Below are 17633 nucleotides of genomic sequence, written 5' to 3'. Positions count from 1 at the left end.
TGTCTACCGAAACTTCGGAGAGCATTGCTTTTTGAGTGGTGTAATATCTACCAAGATCAGATCGATAATTTGATACTCAGCAAGCCTAGGCATTGTACGGGCTGTATTGCATCATCTGGGAGACATACAATGTATTAACAATCATACCAACCATCTAATATTGGTTTTTTGTAAATAGATTTTTTTTTTTTTTTTTTTTTTTTTTTTTTTTTTTTTTTTTTGTAATTCGCTCCAGGGTGAAAAAAATCGCTAATTTTTTTAATTGTATCAAACATATAGCATCTTTTTTTGCTCTTTACCTTTTGTTCTTTACTAATAAGTCAAATTTGTGTTGCTTCTAACTCTTCCTTTGCCTGATTTTGCATTATCCTTAATTTATGGACATGAGTGTATTTGTGACCAATTTGGATGATCATGTCATTTGTGTAGCGATCATGTTATTCCTTATGTAAGAAGCAGAAACTTCTACTAGCACATATCAGAATTTGATAACATAGCTCCTGCTCACTCAGCTCACATCTTCTAGGCCTGATTTACTGAGCATGAGGGTTAACTTTTACATCTACCATGGTCACCACAATCACCAGATATCAATATCATTTAGCTTTTGAGGGCTATTTTGGAGAGAAATCTGCATAAGCATTATCCACTGCCATCATCGTTAACTGAACTTGCCAATGTTTTACAGGAAGAATGGTAAAAGATTCCCTTGTAAAGCATAAAAAGATGTCTATTTATCCATTTCGATATGACTGCAAGCTGTTTCGAATGCCAACAGTTTTCCTACACTGTATTAGTAACAGCAATACGTTTTTATTCAGTGTTTCCATATTTTGTCCAACCCCTGAACTTGCCTAGAGAACATGCACTGGAATGCATGTTCACTAGGCAGGTTCAGTGGTTTATGCTGTGTATTTGCACTTAAGGTTATCTTTCTAAAATAATTTATAAAGATAACCTTTTTTTAAATTTATGCCATGTGTAGCAAACACACAAACTAGTGCATGTAGTACCTTTCATGCAAATTCATGGTATTTTTAAACAAATTTTAATGGTCAACAGTATGAAATATGATTTATTTGCCATACATTATGAATGTTGCACAGAATGCCTTATTCACCTCAATACTTGATACAATGCAAAGAATTTAATGAATTTTGTAGAAAAATTAAATCTGCATATGAAATGAGCCCCAAATTCTATTTCGAGGAGCATAAACATTATTCTGAGTCTCTGTTGCTATGAATGATGACCACATTCCATATTAAGGTACTTCATTTGATTTTGAGAGTCTCTTTCTCATCAATATTTTGCACGCTTTTATAACAAATTTATTCTGAAAAAAAAAAATAATTGACATACACTGGGTTTGAGAATGTCAGCTTATTAAAGGTTTTTACCATATTTCATTTAAATTAAATACACATTTTTTCCAGAAATTACTGCTATTCTTTCTTGTGAAAAAACTTAATGCATGAAAATTAATGTATATTATTACTTATTTGTTGCACGTCCTTATTTTATAAAGATAACCTTAAGAGCATTCAAATACTTTATAAATAATATGAAAGTAAAATTAATAATACAAACATTCATAATCATTTTCATCAAACCGCCGCTTTTCTTCAACTTCTGTTGTGCCTATTAAGTCAGCCAAAGAGAAATGATCTTTTGCAGGATGGAAAATCTCTTCCATTTCCTCATCCAAATCTTCATCTTTCCACTCATATTTTTCTTTCTGACTTTTCTAAAATGATATATATATATAGAGAGAGTCCCTATTTTTTTCCAAAGTTAAATTGGTTGAACAATACCAGATACAAATATCATAACTATTTAGAAATTATACATGATTCATATTTTTAAGAATGCAGCAATGGCTTCATATTTAGAAGCAAATAAATAAGTTGTAAGGAAAGATTGATACAATGCTGAAATTAGGGTCTGTATGTGTTTACTTAATTTCAAATTAAGATGATACATATCATTAAAATCGAGCAGTATGCTGCAAAAACAACTAATTAACGAAGATATAATAATAAATCAAAAGTAAATAATGAAAGATAGGCTATATGTAATATATTGTAGAGTCTAATTTGTTTAGGGAGCATAAAATGTAGACCCTACTGAAGACAAGATATGTCTTGAAAACATATAACTACCGATAAAGGTTACAACCTTTTTATTTGAACTTTACTGAACAAAACATGCACATACTAAGTGCTCCCAAGCTAATCACCATTTATGGCAAAGTAACTTAAGAATGAATCAAATTTCAAATACCACCATTTATGGCAAAGTAACTTAAACACAAAACAGTATGTACTATCAGAACGAATCAAATTTCAAATACAAGGCTTTCTCCTACTTCAGTCTAAACCAGATTTATCGGCTGTACACAGCAAAGCCAAGTCTAAAATATCAAATAATCTAAGAAAAAGTGGCTACCACAAATATTCAACTACAGAGCTACTTGCAAGCACGCGGCATAAACTCGTTCTCAGCATAAACCTGCTTTCCTTGTAGCTAACTTTTCTACTACTAACTCTTCAATTCTATAACTTTTTCTGAACTCACTGAGATTTTGTATATACCTCATTTAAATTTGCCTTCTGGTAGGAAATTGAAATCAAAAAAGGAAAGGAAAGTTTCTTAAAAAAATTATTGGTTAGTACAAAATAAGGTATTTACAATATGTATATATGTGAAAAATGTAAAATTACTAGTAAATTCAAAATCCATATTCAGATACAGAAAAGCAGAACAAACACGAAATTAGTTAAAATAGTGTAAAGAATCATTGAATAAAACTGATATAGCTCATAAATTTGTTAAAATTACATAATTGTGCGATAAAATTAAAAACGCGAGTAGTTTCAAAAAACATACTCGGGTATAGCAAAGCAGGGGGTGGTGGAAAAAATTCAATCAAATCAGTGGAAATAACCACTTCAAAAATTTGCAAAATGCGCGAAAATTTTCTTTTTTTTAAAAAAAATTGAAAACTAAATGATTTTACATTTTCTGTCACATCTGCATCACAGGATTGTTCTCTCGAAAAATGTAAAAGGAAAAAAAATAAGCCCGCTTCTGAGATAACTAATGAACAATTCATAAAATTTATTAATGTTTAGAAAAATTTTTACTAGGAAAAATAAATTAAATTGCATATCTAATATTTAACCCAGACACGCAAAAAAATACTACTTGACTGAAATTTAAAAAAAGGTACAGTCAAAACTGAAAATGGTCAGGGATTATAAAGCGCAAAAAGAATGTACCAGGGGAAAAAATGGGTGAAATTTATTTTAACCCTTACCCTTGTTGATACTTTAAGTAATACAGCATATGTGGATGAATATGGTGTGAACCTTAGTGCGATTTTAAAAATCGCACCAAAAGTGTGAGTTATAGTACACTTTCATAGAAAAAAAAATTAATACTTTGACAAAATAATTGTAAAGAAAAACCTTTTTACTAACAAGGCACCAGCTTACTACTTCGTTACTTACAAGGTTTTTATCCGAATTACTATTTTGTTTCCTTGTCGTTTCAGATCCCAAATGTCCACGTTTTATAATGATGTCAACTAAACCTAGGCACCTGAAGCAAGGCCGGTATTACGCGTACCGATGTGTTGCGACGACAGCTTCCAATGATCATGCTATATTCCAAATCCCTCAACTCTACCAATGTCTTCACTATTTAAAGCAAATGCATGACTTCCGATCACTCCTTTATTAAACAGGAAAGCCCCAGACAGTTACTCTCTTAATAAAGTGATGTCGGAGAAGACAGTTAAATTTAAGGGTCTATGAGATAAATTCCCTATGTACAAGCCAAGCAAAGAAGAATGACCTTTTAATTGTTACTACAATTTGATGGCATCTTGGACAGTGATAACAACCCCATCCACTTCTGTGGAGATGCTGTAAGATCTCACTCTTTTTAATATCATAAATACCACTAGAACTTACTAAGAAACCTGGCGACTTCTCGCAAAGGTGTAAAAGAATACCAGCACAAAAGAAGGGTAAAATATCCCTTTATTATTCGTCAAACTGTTAACATAAAATGCACGCACTCCATGCTTACAGAAACACCGACGACTTGCGGTGGAACTTAAAAATAGTTCACAATAAATTCAAAGATAAAGAGTAGTGCTAGACTAACAATTTAATGTAAGGCTAACGAGGCTGACTCACAACCTACCTGGTGATGTACTTATTAAATGGTCAAAAAGGCTTATCAGAAACTCAGCATAACAACAGCAAAGACAAACTAGTAATGTGCACTGGCTAGTGAAATTACGCTCTAAATAAACTACAAAATTCATCGGTTTAAATACTCACTTCACTTAACTTTAAATTTGCATCCTGGCGAGGAACTGCAAACGGAAAATGAGAGGTTCAGGAAAGATACCAAACTTAAAATAATTCGTTATGCAAACTAAAACACTACATCGTGTCCGGATACTTTTGGTCATATTGTAAATTCTTAAATTATAAAAATAATTTACAAAACACAACTTACTTTCGATTTTTCTGCAGTGCTTGATTTTCGCCGGTTTTTGCTTTTATCATAGCTGGATTTCCTCCTATCCATTGTACTGAGCTTTCAATCTAATAAAAATAAATAAACATAAAAATTTTATTATTTTTGTGAAATTTACACATAAAAGGATCTAGTAAATCTGAATTCAAAAACGATCTCTACTTTTTAAATTAAGTTTCTCTATGAATTCCATATAGCTGTTAGATTCCAAAACTTATTTCTATTAAGAAAATAAGAGTTTTTAAAATGCAATTTGTTATTAATATCTGACAGCTTCTTGATGATTATCTTCTAGGTTAATGCTATTTAAAGAGTTTCTCTTAAATTTTCATGATATATTACACTTTTGAGGAAGAGTCATTATAGTAGCTTAGCGTCCAGGTGGCAGCCATGTGTTAAATCTACAAAAATAATTCCTCTAAAGACAAAAAGATAAATTACCATTCTCTACATTTTGTACAAGCATGTAGTACGACTACATTAACTAAAAAAAAATTAAGTAAGTACACGTTTACACGAGGGTCACTCTAAAATTGAGATAGAGCTAAATGATTCAAGTTAAACTTACAAAATTTTATTGTGTTCAAAGTACTTTCCTCCGACATTAACGCCCTTTTGGAGGGAAATTATTCAAAGATTCTATTTCAATTTTTCAACGATTTCAAACTATTCACCTCTTGGAACCGATGAAAAATGCGTTTTTATAGTTTCATCATTATCATTTTCTGAATGAAAACGACGGCCATGTAAATTTTGTTTTAGATTGGATGTTTTATCATACTGATGTGCTTTTGTTCATGGTGAAACAAGAGTTCCTTTATTTTCGTTGTAGTCATATTATGTAAACTTGATGTCTTTGATCAGCCTTGTACTGAAGTAGAAAATGGCGTCCAGTACTTTTTTCATTGTTTGTTGTCGTCTCATCATAGCTGATTAGGGGAAATCTTTAGTCTTTATTTTCCTGGCGTCTCGCGCGTTCTCGGTGTTTTTATGACGTTCTGACTTGCCCCACATTTTCGTATTCTATTAATTTATGGAGAACCCATCGACAAACTAATTTTTTTCACATGAAGTTCTTCATCAATAATTTTCCGTATCCCTGCGAATCCATGTTAATTTCCCTCTGTATCATTTGGTATGTACAGCGACTATCATTCATTAAACTTTCCGTGTGGCCGAGACATTTTCTAGGACTGCAGCCGACAAAGGTTTTCCAGTGCGTTCTTCATCTAGGAGAGAATTTCGACCTTTACGAAATTTTGTAAACCACCCGAATACAGTGCCATTTGACGGAGCTTGATTTCCATATGCTAATTTTAAAAGTATAGTTCTTGGTTTAGTCCCACCTTATAACCATAAAAAATTATAAAGAGATAATTATTGCCACAAAGTATCGTCCGTGTACACAAAGGGTTCAAATTTACATATCTAACAAATAACGATTTTTAGGGCATATTGTTAGCCACTGTCTCAAAAGGTTCAGAGTTACCTACGTATAGCAACAAAAAGAATCGGGGTATCAAAGTTAAAGGATGGCATTCATTAGACAAATCATAATGCCCGTACGAAAGATCTGACTTTCCTTAATTTTTAAGTCATTTTACTGATTATTTAGTTACTGACAATTTTATTTTGGTTAAAAAATCTTGAGTTTTCGAAATTTTAATCTCTTATTTTGATATACATATAGATATGTATATATATATATTTTTAAATTAGGTTCTTTGCCATCTGTCGTCTTCGTTAAATATTCAGTTATTGGTTCAATCACCTTCACTTATTTCAACTCAAGCTTAGGAAAAGATTGTTTGAATTTTCTTCTTATGATTTACGCAAAGATTTAATTAAGAAATTTACTATGGTTTTTTTGCTTTTCAATTCCTTGCATTAATTCTTCAACTGATTTTTTAAGTGCTATGACAGCCAGATCTCTTTAGGTTGAGATTCCTATTTCTTTATTTTTTCTTACTGTTCTTATTTACTGTATGCGTGTATAAATATTCACATTTTTTAGGTATTGACCCCTAAAATCCTTTCTCTGACTACTTTGATAGGAGAATTCAGTACCGCGTGGCCCACGGAAAAGTAGCCCGCCTTCAATACCACAGCCACTTTCTTTGGAGGACGCCGTAGTCCTCTGTCTGCTGAATGCAAGGCTAAAGATAAAGCAGCATTTCAGCTTGAGTTTTTATTTCTGTGCAGTTCGCGTCAAGAAAATATGTTGACTATCTTCTCATATTGTCGCCGGAAGCGAGCTGCTTTTCTATGGCCACAGATTATAAGCATTCTATAGAATACGGTAATAAATTTTCTACCAAAGTTGGTAAAAACTATTCATACACGAGGATAATTAAGGAAAGAAATCTACATTCTGTAAAGAATACATTAAATGAAGCCTTTAATTTGCGACTTATCAACATGTATAATTTTCACACAGTATTTTAAATTTACAGTACACAGTATTTTAAATTTCGGATGGACACGAGGATCACACACGCGTGATTGGGAATCTGCAAAGCAAAGTTTAATGGAAACAATTTACTTACAAGGCTTATTTATTATAAATACACAGAACCTCATAAAAAAGCATAAATCTGTTAAGTAATAACAAGCATAATAGTTATGAAATTAAGATTCCAGTTATTATTCTAATTTGAAACAATTCTAGCATCAAAATCGAAAATGTTTTTATGCGATATACAATGCGTTTCATGAAACAATGTTGGAAATAATCAATGATTTCCAAAGAATAACTAAATAAACGAAAATTAAAATTGCAAAAAATTCCTCTTGCGAAATTTGATAGATCTGTCAGTTAACTATGCATAAAAACCTTTCACAGAACAACACAATGCATATAGATACGTTCCCTGTAAGCTAGCTTTCGCTGCATGCTTGATTCACACAACGGAAAACTCATTATACAGGTTCCTAGAAAGCTTTCGAAAGTTCACCGAGTTTTATTTTCAAATTTGGAAATCGAAATTTATGCCAGAATGCTTTTCACACCGGAATCATAAAATCGTCGGTACAATCTTAGACATATAATTGTCAACTAAATTAAGCTTATTTATAACGTTAAATAAATCTTATTTAAAAGAACCACTCATTTCATATCAGCGATTTTTTTAGCTCTTCATTTCTGAAAATATCCAACACATCTCAGGCCAAGCTATCAACCGATACATGAGACTTTAATGCAAATTGTTCACTTTGCATATGTTTACTAGTTCACACATTTCGCATTAAGTAAACATTAAAATTTTGGGTTTTATGAGGGGAAAAAACACCTGTCTATAACGACATAATAATTCAGTTATCATTTTCGAACTAATGAACCAGATGGAATTAGAAAAATACATAATACGAAAATTAATAAGACTGCATTTTAAATACAGTTTCTCTTACAAAAATGCAACTCATAAAAAACCAGAATATTTCGTAAACGACCATTTCTAGTTTTGAGAACTATGAATACCACACTCTATAGTTATATCTTTTCATCTAATTTTTACATACATACGCCAACAGCACATCTCTCTAAGTAAACATTAAACACATTGCTTTATAAAATGAAGTAAAGGGGAAAATTTGAACTCTCCAGTATTCAAGAAAAGAACATGATCTGAGCAGTTTCAAAAACACTTTTTTGGAATACCGTTATCAGCAGGAGTACACCATACGCAGATTTCATTATATAAGGATAAATTTTACTAAAGTTTTTAATTTTTTGTAACTTTTCAAAAACTTCTGCTAACGAAAGTTCATACATTTTCAAGAAGCATTTAAAAATACATCAAATTTTGAAATAGCTTAATCCGTCAACGATCGAGTTTAGTTAAGCGAAGTTCGGTTAAACAGGGTTTTGCTATCAATACACAGTGGTATGCAATGCGTTTAACAACGAATTCATTATTGATGTTCATTGATGACTAAAGAACTGAACATTCGGTTATTTATATTCTTCTGTTTAACTGAAATTTACAATGGAAATCATTTTACAGCAAGGATGTTTGGCGTTGGTGAAAGCTCCATACGTGAGTGGAAGAAAAATGTAGCCACAATAATTGAAATGGCAAAGAATAGATAGGTTTTGCTTAAAGAAGTGAAGAAATGGCCTATCCTAGAAGAAAATGTTGCGAACTGGGCCTTAAAAAACCGGCAGAACGGATTAACTGTTACACGAATAAGTTAACCCATTCCATACATGAGTGATAGAAAAATGAAGCCACAGGTAACTGAAATGGCAAAGAATAGATAAGTTTTGCGTAAAGAAGTGAAGAAATAGCCTAGCCTAGAAGAAAATGTTGCGAACTGGGTCCTAAGAAACCGGCAAAACGGATTAACTGTTACAAGAAACAATTAATCCATTCCATACGTGAGTGGAAGAAAGTTAATCGATTCCATACGTGAGTGAAAGCTCCATACGTGAGTGATAGAAAAATGATGCCACAAATAATTGAAATGGCAAAAAACAAATAAGTTTTGCGTAAAGAAGTGAAGAAATGGCCTAGCCTAGAAGAAAATTTTGCGAACTGGGTTCTAAAAAATCGGCAGAATGGATTAACTGTTACAAAAAACAGCGTACTTTTATTTGCTTTAAAGCAACTTTGAGTTGGTGTAGTCGATTTATGTTACAGAATAATTTAGTTCTACAAGAAAAAAACAAAAGTTTCGCAAAGGCTTCCGAAAGATTTGGACGACGAATTGATACGTTTTCAGTAAATATGTTACTGAACTACGAAGGGCAAAAAATTATTTACTCTAACGTACTAAAAATGTGGATGAAACTCTAGTAATGTTTAATATGATAGGAAATAAAACCATTGATGCAAAGGGGGAGGGGAAAGTTCAACTAAAAAAAAAAAAAAAAAAAAAAAAACTCTCACCTCACTTAGTGTTGTTTTCCTTAGCGGACGATGTAAAATTAAAACCCACAGTTATTTTTAAAACAAAGACGAAGCCGAAATGTAATAATTCCCTAAATGGTGTTTTCATTCATCTTCACGAGAAAGGATGGATGCACAAAAAGATGTAAAATTTTGGATAAAAAAAGTTTGGCCAGAAAGCCTTATTTTTCAAAAACTTCTGCGTATGAGAGTTCACGCGTTTTCAAGAAGCATTTAAAAATACTTCAAATTTTTAAATAGCTTAATCCGTCAACGATCAAGTTTAGGTTAAGCGAAGTTCGGTTAAATGGGGTTTTACTATATATAAACATTGGTATGCATGATGGTTAACAATGAATATTTGTTCATTAAAAACTAATGAACTAAACGTTTAGTCATTGCTATTCTTCCATTTAACTGAAATCTATATCAAATCTTAGAAAACATTCACTTTCCATAAGTAAGATTACTACAGTGAAGGTAGTTATGCTCTCACAAATCATAAATGCAGTTAGTTATTAACACAGAATTTTAATTCAGAAGTCAAACAACCAGTGTTATATTTTCGAAATTCGAAATACATTTCGAAAATATAACGCTGATTTTTGTTGTTTGACTTCTGAATTAGTATTTGTTCAGCGTGTTATTGTATTTTAATTACAGAATTTTAATTTCCTACGTTTCACAACAACTATACGTTTATGTAGTTGAGTATAATTTGAAAAATATGCTATAAAATACAAATTCAATGCAGCATAACAATCCTTTTTCCTCATTAATATCATATACTTGTATTCTGTTTCCAAGCAAAAGGTTTATGCAACGTAAGACCTAGGAAACAATAAGTTCCTAAATTCAAATAATTCTTCTCCAAGATTAATTAGAAGATTTTGCAAATTGAATTATTTAACCTAATAAAGTAAGCAAATTCAATAATTTAACCTAATAAAGTAAACTGCTCAGAATTCTCTGAAATTTTCTGTATATTCGGGATGATAACAGACCAAACGAAAAAGTTAAAACTATACTTTTCTAATCGCTGGTACTTTGCAATTTTTCTCAAAATAAATTCCGAGAAGAATTAATCTGAGATACAGAATAATAAAGAAATTGTCATGAATAAGTGCTTCTAAAATTACTCACTTTAAAGAAAGATATCTTTAACTGCCTATCGCTTTTGACTTCAGGAAAAAAATAAATGTGAAAGTCAACATTATTCGCAAGTTAATGAGTGACAACATTTCCGAACCATGAATCACATATGCAGATCGGATGCTGAAGTGTGAGATAATACGTGCTCTCTCACACGCAGCAATGTCAGAATTTTTGGAATGGTAATAAGGGAAAGATGAATCATCACTCAATTGATGGGAGTTTTATTATCACAACAATTGAGTTGAAAATTTAAACGCAAGGATGATAAAGATAGTTCTAAAAGAATCGCGAGTTATTAATAACTATAATATTGATGAATCCAGAAAGTACTTTCTTTTAGCATTTCTAGAAACACAGTATCATTGATGTAAAACACTTTTTCGTTAGAAATGCAATACAGATAATTAATTGATCAGTTTAAGCATTCTATAGTCTAAGAGTAGAAATGGTTTCGAGGAGAACTTTCTAAGGAAAATTGAGTCGTATTTACATTACACATACGGAAAACTACACAAACACATATGTAGTCGGATTTAAGTTTCGGATGAAATCCCAGTTCAGCAGGCTAATAACTTACCTGCGGACCATTAATGCTTAATTGAAGTTCTAATTCTCGGTCGAAGTCGTATGATACTACTCTTTATAAGAAATCCGCATAACAGAGCATCTAACCAATTTTGAAAATTACGAGTTCAAGCCGACGTTATTATTTATTATTACCTACTTTTTTTTAAATAAGAGAGAAAAAGTTTCAAATTTATTTTAACTGAAAAAGCTAGTACTCAATAAATTCATCCGAGTCTAGTATCTCCAATATATATGAATGTTAGCATTAGAAGATTGAGGTTTATTCGTTTGTTTTTTAAATTTTGCTTAAAGATCTCGATATTTGTAAATGCGAGATACTTAAATACGATGACACAATAAGAGTTGCCGATTAGAAGGTGGTTTCATCTCGATAAACCGAAGCAGATGGACTTGAGTTAGTAAACGTTATATGCCATAAACAAAGTTTCGGAACCAATCAAGATAAAATCGCTGGGTAGCCTACGATCCTACAATTTTAATTCACACAGATTTCTGGTATGCGACTTCCAAGATTAGCTTTCATTAAGCTATGACTTACTCGGCAAGATTAGAATTTAAAACACAAAGTTATATAAAATCACAACATTTAGCGGACAGGGCAATATCATTGATTCGCGTATCAAAGGCAAAAACATTCAAAATGCACTCCACATATATATTCGAAAATACAAATTTTATAATTGCTTCAAAGGACAAGTTACGAAATTTAGCAACGTACATGCACAAAGGGATTAAAGACGTAAAAAGCTGAAACAGAAAGTTATTTTTTCTCTCAAAAAATACATTTATTTTCAAAAACTAATTCCCTGAAAAGAAAAGAAAAATATTTACCAGTGGATTGCCCTGAATAAAAGTTATTGACAGAATGCTGTACCACAGCATAAGCGATGATATATATATTTAAAAACTTACTTGATTTATTCGAAAACTTCATAGATTTTGTAAAATTACATAAGAAAATATCATTCAGACATTACAGCCGTAATTTAGGGGAAGTTATCGAATTAAATTCCCACAGTGAAATACGCCCAGTGAGATTTTATTATTGTGTATAAACAATAATAAAAATAAAAGCTGAAAGAATATGTATAATTGAAAGTTAAAAGAAATCATTTGCTACCAAACAAATGGAAACATTTACGCATATACGAGCTTGTGATGTAAATCATGGCAACAAAACAGTTACTCAAAATATACACATTAAAATAGTTTTGACAGCTAAAATTGTTTTCTTATTTATCATGCGTATGCGCGCGTTAATGTAACTGTAAGCATCAGTTCAGCTTTTAAATGTAAGAATCACAAATAATGGTGAATACAACAAGATTTATTGAAACAACGTCTCACAGTGTAGGAATCATGTCATATCTTGAATCTAATTCAAAGCCGAAGAGTTTTTATCTTTCGTGTACGCAAAAGGCAGCTGTCACATATGTATCTCTAACATAATATATGTAACCGTAATTGTAGTATAGAATACTAATGTTCAACGTATCTCATACAATCCTTACAATCCACTTAATAACATGTCAATGCTAGGGTAAACTTCTTCGGTGTAAGAACTCGAATAAACTTCTGCAATGTTTACTCGCGCAGTGTAATGTTATTTCTATGTTATTAATTGGATAATAAGGATTATACGAGATCAGGTTAACATACAACAGTTATGGTTACATATATTATGTTACAGATACATATGGGGTGACACCTTCCTTTTTAACAATAATAAAAGATAATACATACTCTTTCATATAATAAAGGTTTTTTAACAATCCTACGAAATCGAGTAAAATAGTTATATCCATTTGCAGAATTTGACGACACACCTCTTTCAAAATTTGGTGACATATCACTTCTGTTACGTCGTAGAATTATTAGGCTTATTATTTCAGAACAGGAGATGTGGAAAATGTGCAAGACCCTCGCCGGATCTTTTGATTACTAGCCGGGCGTGTTTTCCAATTATACCACAAAAGCATGCAGTAAAGAGGAGGTACACCTTAGATACCTCAATCTTAAAAGAAAACTGGTCAGGAGGGAACTCAGTCGCCAAATCCTGAGAGTGACAAATAATCGTCAGCCACCTTTCAGTTCGGGTGCCACCTGTAGAATTATTATGTTTATTATTTCGGAGAAGGAGACACGGGGAATGTAACATGCTCTCTTCGGGATTCCAACTTAACGTCTCAACAGCTAGCTGGACGTGCTTTCCAATTACACCAGGAGGGCACACGGTATAGGAGGGAGAAAATCGTTACAACGTGCAGGAAAATTTATAGGGACATCTAAATTTGGAGTTCTCCTATAATCTTAGGTTCATTCCCATCTTCACATTCGTTGCGTTCATTCTAATCATTTTGCACTGTGAAATCCTTCTGACTAGAATTCCTCAGAAAATGTCTCTTCTATTCCTTTCTGCTTCTTCATTCTGTTTTTATAATCCTGTGGTCTTTCTGCTTCTCCTATATTTTTTTTCATTTTCTTTTAGCGCTTCCCTTTTCTCATTTATATACATATGATATCCTACCTTCTGCGGTTTTAATGGTCTTGCATTCCTATCATAAACACTTTTTTCTAATGCTTGTCTTTCCAGTAAATGTTGCTTTTCTTCTTCATGTTGATTAGTTTGGATGAAATTCTCTTTAAATCAAACAATAATTCTTAGGGTGACTTAATTTCAACTGAAATAGGAAATTGAGGATATTCCAGTAATACTAAATATGGATCTTTGTTTCTAACATTCGCTTGACTATTCGATTATGTGTTTCAACCATTTCATTTGACTGTTGATAACTTAAATTTGATGTTCTGATTTCAAAATTCCATTTCTTGAAAATTCTTTAAAATAAAGCTGTAGACCATTTATCTGTACATATTTCCTTTGGAATAACCCCGTCTCGCAAACAAATAATTTAAACTGTTTAATCACCCTTACATTTGATAAATCTTCGAAGTCCAATGTGAACATATTTGCTGAAATAGTCTATAATTTTTAGATAAGCTCAGCCTTGAAAATAAAAGAGATTAGTTTACAGTATTTATCCAATTTTCCTTCCACATTTCTGGGCAATAAAATATTTTTATAATACCTCAGTTGCAAGTCTTAAAGAATATTAATAATTCTTTGTTGCTGTCCACTCCCTTAACTCTCATAATATGTAAACTACATGGAAATTCGAAATCAACAGTTGTCTGACTTCATCAAAACAAGCCCATGAAATTCATCGTGAGAAGGAGTACAAGATTATGTCCGTCGTTAACAAGAGCCTCGAGCACCATATAGGTGATAGTACGATTTTCCCAGTTCCACCCCAATTTTAAGAGCGAGCATCCCGGGGAATGGGCACGAGGGTCTTTCACCCCTTTTCCCCTACCACAAATCACACGAGAGGACTTTCGGCTCGCCATATAATTAGAGTGCCCCCACTATACATTTACAAATATCCCTGTCTTCCCCGGGATTCGAACTCGGGCCCTTTGATATGGTAGTCAAGAGTCACTAACCACTATCACTTTGGGAGCAGAAATTAAGAGTAATATTTAACCATTACAATAAATGGTGTTTTAATTTGAAGACAGCGTTAACTGTAGTGAGAATATCATTTTTGATTTAACCGATACTTCAGAAAAGCTAAAAGTCATCTCATATTTGAGAAAATATTTCGGAAACAAAATTTCTTTCTAATGTAATTAATTAACAAAAAAGTGTGAAAATATTTCACTCAAGTTAAAACTATTCTGAAAACAGGAACATTAACAGAAGTTAATTCCGTTTAGAATCAAATAATGTTTATGGTTAGAACTCGGAAATATCGCAGAAAAAGAAAATATATAACATTTATACTCACATTTATGATGTAATTGTAGAATGCTTGCCGTCGAACGTGTTAAAACCCATAGGTTCTAATCTGAGTGTTTTGATAAACAAGGGGGTGTTAACTGCGTCAAACCAGTTGAGTGGGAAGAACCGGTCAGGGGCTCTCCTTCCATGTTTGAGCTCTCTTTTAAACATTTTTGAGGGGGAATCAATTTAAGCGCAGTAAAAATGTTACTTTACAAATAATAATTGCCCAAACTACCTCCCCCTCAATCAGTAGCGATTTTCCTATCTGAAGAATTTCTATTCTTAACATTTTTGAAAATTTATAACGTAATTCTGATTTAAATAATGATCAGTAAGAATGTGAATGTGATACTGGAAGATAAAGCCTTATTCAATTTGAACTCAACAGTTCAATAAGAGATTTGGGTTATCTAAAGATTCTGCTAAAATCTAACTCTATATTGAAAGGAAAATGGGTATTACCACAAAGGACATCGATTTTTTTTTCATATATATGTACAGAGAAAAGGAGTTGAATCGCTACCTTTCCAAAGATGGCGATTTTGTTTATTGATGATTCAATACAAAAATTTCCCATTTAATACAAAGTAGATGACTAGACATGTTTCTCCGACTCTTCTAAAAGGCATTTAAGGGGTCTACTTTTGCAGCATGGGAGTAAGTTATCTGAACCTACTTGTTAATCGACATCGCTAAAATATTAGGCGATATCTGCACTAATTCCCACACAGGTAAATGAAAATGAAGACTATAAGACTTGATTAGGACAATTATGCATGCTTCTGAGATTACAGGGAGAGAATATTATATTACATCATGCTTTCTTTGTGAATAGGATTAAAAAGCAAAAAAGGCAATAATGGGCGAAAATACAAAGGCCGAAAACAAGATATCTAAAAATAGGCAGTAGTAATATTTTTTTAACATTATCGACCGATTGGCCAACCAGTTCTCACCCCCCCCAGGGGAAAAAAAAACTTTTGCTACCACATTACATAAAACTGAACCTTTATTTAAAGTACAATGTGTAGAGTCATTATTATTATTATTATTATTATTATTATTATTATTGAAGCGGCAGACAAGAAAAATGTGCAATGCCCTCGCCGGGACTCGAACCTGGACCTCTCGAATACGCGCCGAGTATGCAACCGTTACACGACAAAGGCATGCTAGAAGGAGGAAGAAGGAAGTGGTTGTCTTGAAGGCTACAATAATCAATGATGTTCGGTACAGTTATTTAATTGCGCTGTCAAAAATACTGAAAATTAACAGAGATGATCGGCTTGTAATAACGTTTCATTAAATTATGAAAATATGAAGAGTACTAAAATCCCTGCAGGAAGTTTTCTAAGCTAACAGAACCAACCTAACAGAATCCAAATTAAAAGAAGGTATTTTTGTCTGTCCATTACGCATATGTAAGACGACTGCTGTGAAATAAAGTGTGTATGGTGACTAAGGGTGAAGGAAGTACAGAATTTCTCTTCAAAAAAGTGAGACTACTACGTTTCGGGAGAAGTAGCAGGGCTTTGCACATCCACTTGGACTTACTCCCAGGATATCGAAGAGCAACAAGGAGAAAAAGGAAAGAATGTTTACATCAGAAACATTAACAAGATGGAAAAGAGTCATCAAGGCCATGCAGCATTAATCCTATAGGATTACTGGCGGATGCAGTATCATGAAAATTTGGAAACAGCGACAAAGCAAGATGCACAGCTTAGATGGTTCCAAAAAGGGAACTATTAAACCAATTAATATAACCTCAATAATAACAAAATTTATAGAAAGAAGATAATTTCATACACATAAAAGTAAAAATATGTATGTATATATGATAGATAAAGGGTTCTATACCGTTTAGCGTATTTATACCAAATTTCGATGGAACATTCTAAGAAACTCTCTCATAATAAAAACTATGTTTTTCAGATTTCTTATTAAGAGCAGCTAATGTGAAGAGTTTTTAAAGTAATTGATGAATAACAACAAAGGATTAAAAAAAAACATATTTTGATTTTATTACAAAAAAGCGGGGAGGGGGATAAAATAAAAAATAAAGAAAGACGGTTGCCAAAAAGGGTTTGCTAAGGTTTTATGGCTTTGCAAAACTTTTTTAGTCTTTTTATTATTAAAATTTTTTGTGTTTATTTTATTTATTAAATATCATGTTCTTGGCGCTACATAAAATTAGATTCAACAGCAAAATCACAAAATATTTAAAAACTGCATATCTTTTCCGAGCTGGAGATAAAAATATTTTATTCCGTACAGTGTTGTCACTGACTGATTTGAAATCGTTTAGTTTGTTAATCAAAAATTCGTTAAATTTTACAAAATATGAAACAGATAATACAAAAAATTCGAAATTCGAAAACATGGGCCCAGGTGCCCATGTTTGGATGGAGGGCTAAGTTATTCAAAGCTTGGATGGCTCAGGGTATCGTCTTTTTTTCCACAAAGCAAGAAATATACATACATTCATGCAGATTTTTCATTATTTCATTTCTTTAAATATTATAAATTTTTTATAATTACGCTTGATATTAATACGAAGGCATTTATATATATAGAAATTCGCAGAACATTCTAGGAATTTT

General features: G+C 32.1%; 1 protein-coding gene across 3 annotated transcripts in view; it reads right to left on the bottom strand.

Moving 5' to 3' along the window:
- Window positions 1-17633, bottom strand: part of LOC118186200 (band 3 anion transport protein-like) — a 422199-nt gene that overhangs the window by 146426 nt on the left and 258140 nt on the right. For all 3 annotated transcript variants that reach the window (XM_035356272.2, XM_085810867.1, XM_085810868.1), the window contains 2 exons: window positions 4534-4622; window positions 1591-1747 (listed from right to left, as the gene is read on the bottom strand). In XM_035356272.2, the coding sequence (XP_035212163.1) occupies window positions 1591-1747; window positions 4534-4605 (229 nt within the window). In that variant the 5' untranslated portion in view covers window positions 4606-4622. The remainder of the gene's footprint in view (window positions 1-1590; window positions 1748-4533; window positions 4623-17633) is intronic.

The sequence above is a fragment of the Stegodyphus dumicola genome, chromosome 2 (assembly GCF_044657685.1).
Source record: "Stegodyphus dumicola isolate Sdum_Otavi_A_Nest chromosome 2, ASM4465768v1".
In the NCBI taxonomy this organism is placed as follows: domain Eukaryota; kingdom Metazoa; phylum Arthropoda; class Arachnida; order Araneae; family Eresidae; genus Stegodyphus; species Stegodyphus dumicola.
Note: the sequence above shows the minus strand (reverse complement) of the source record. Positions and strands in the feature narration are given on the sequence as shown.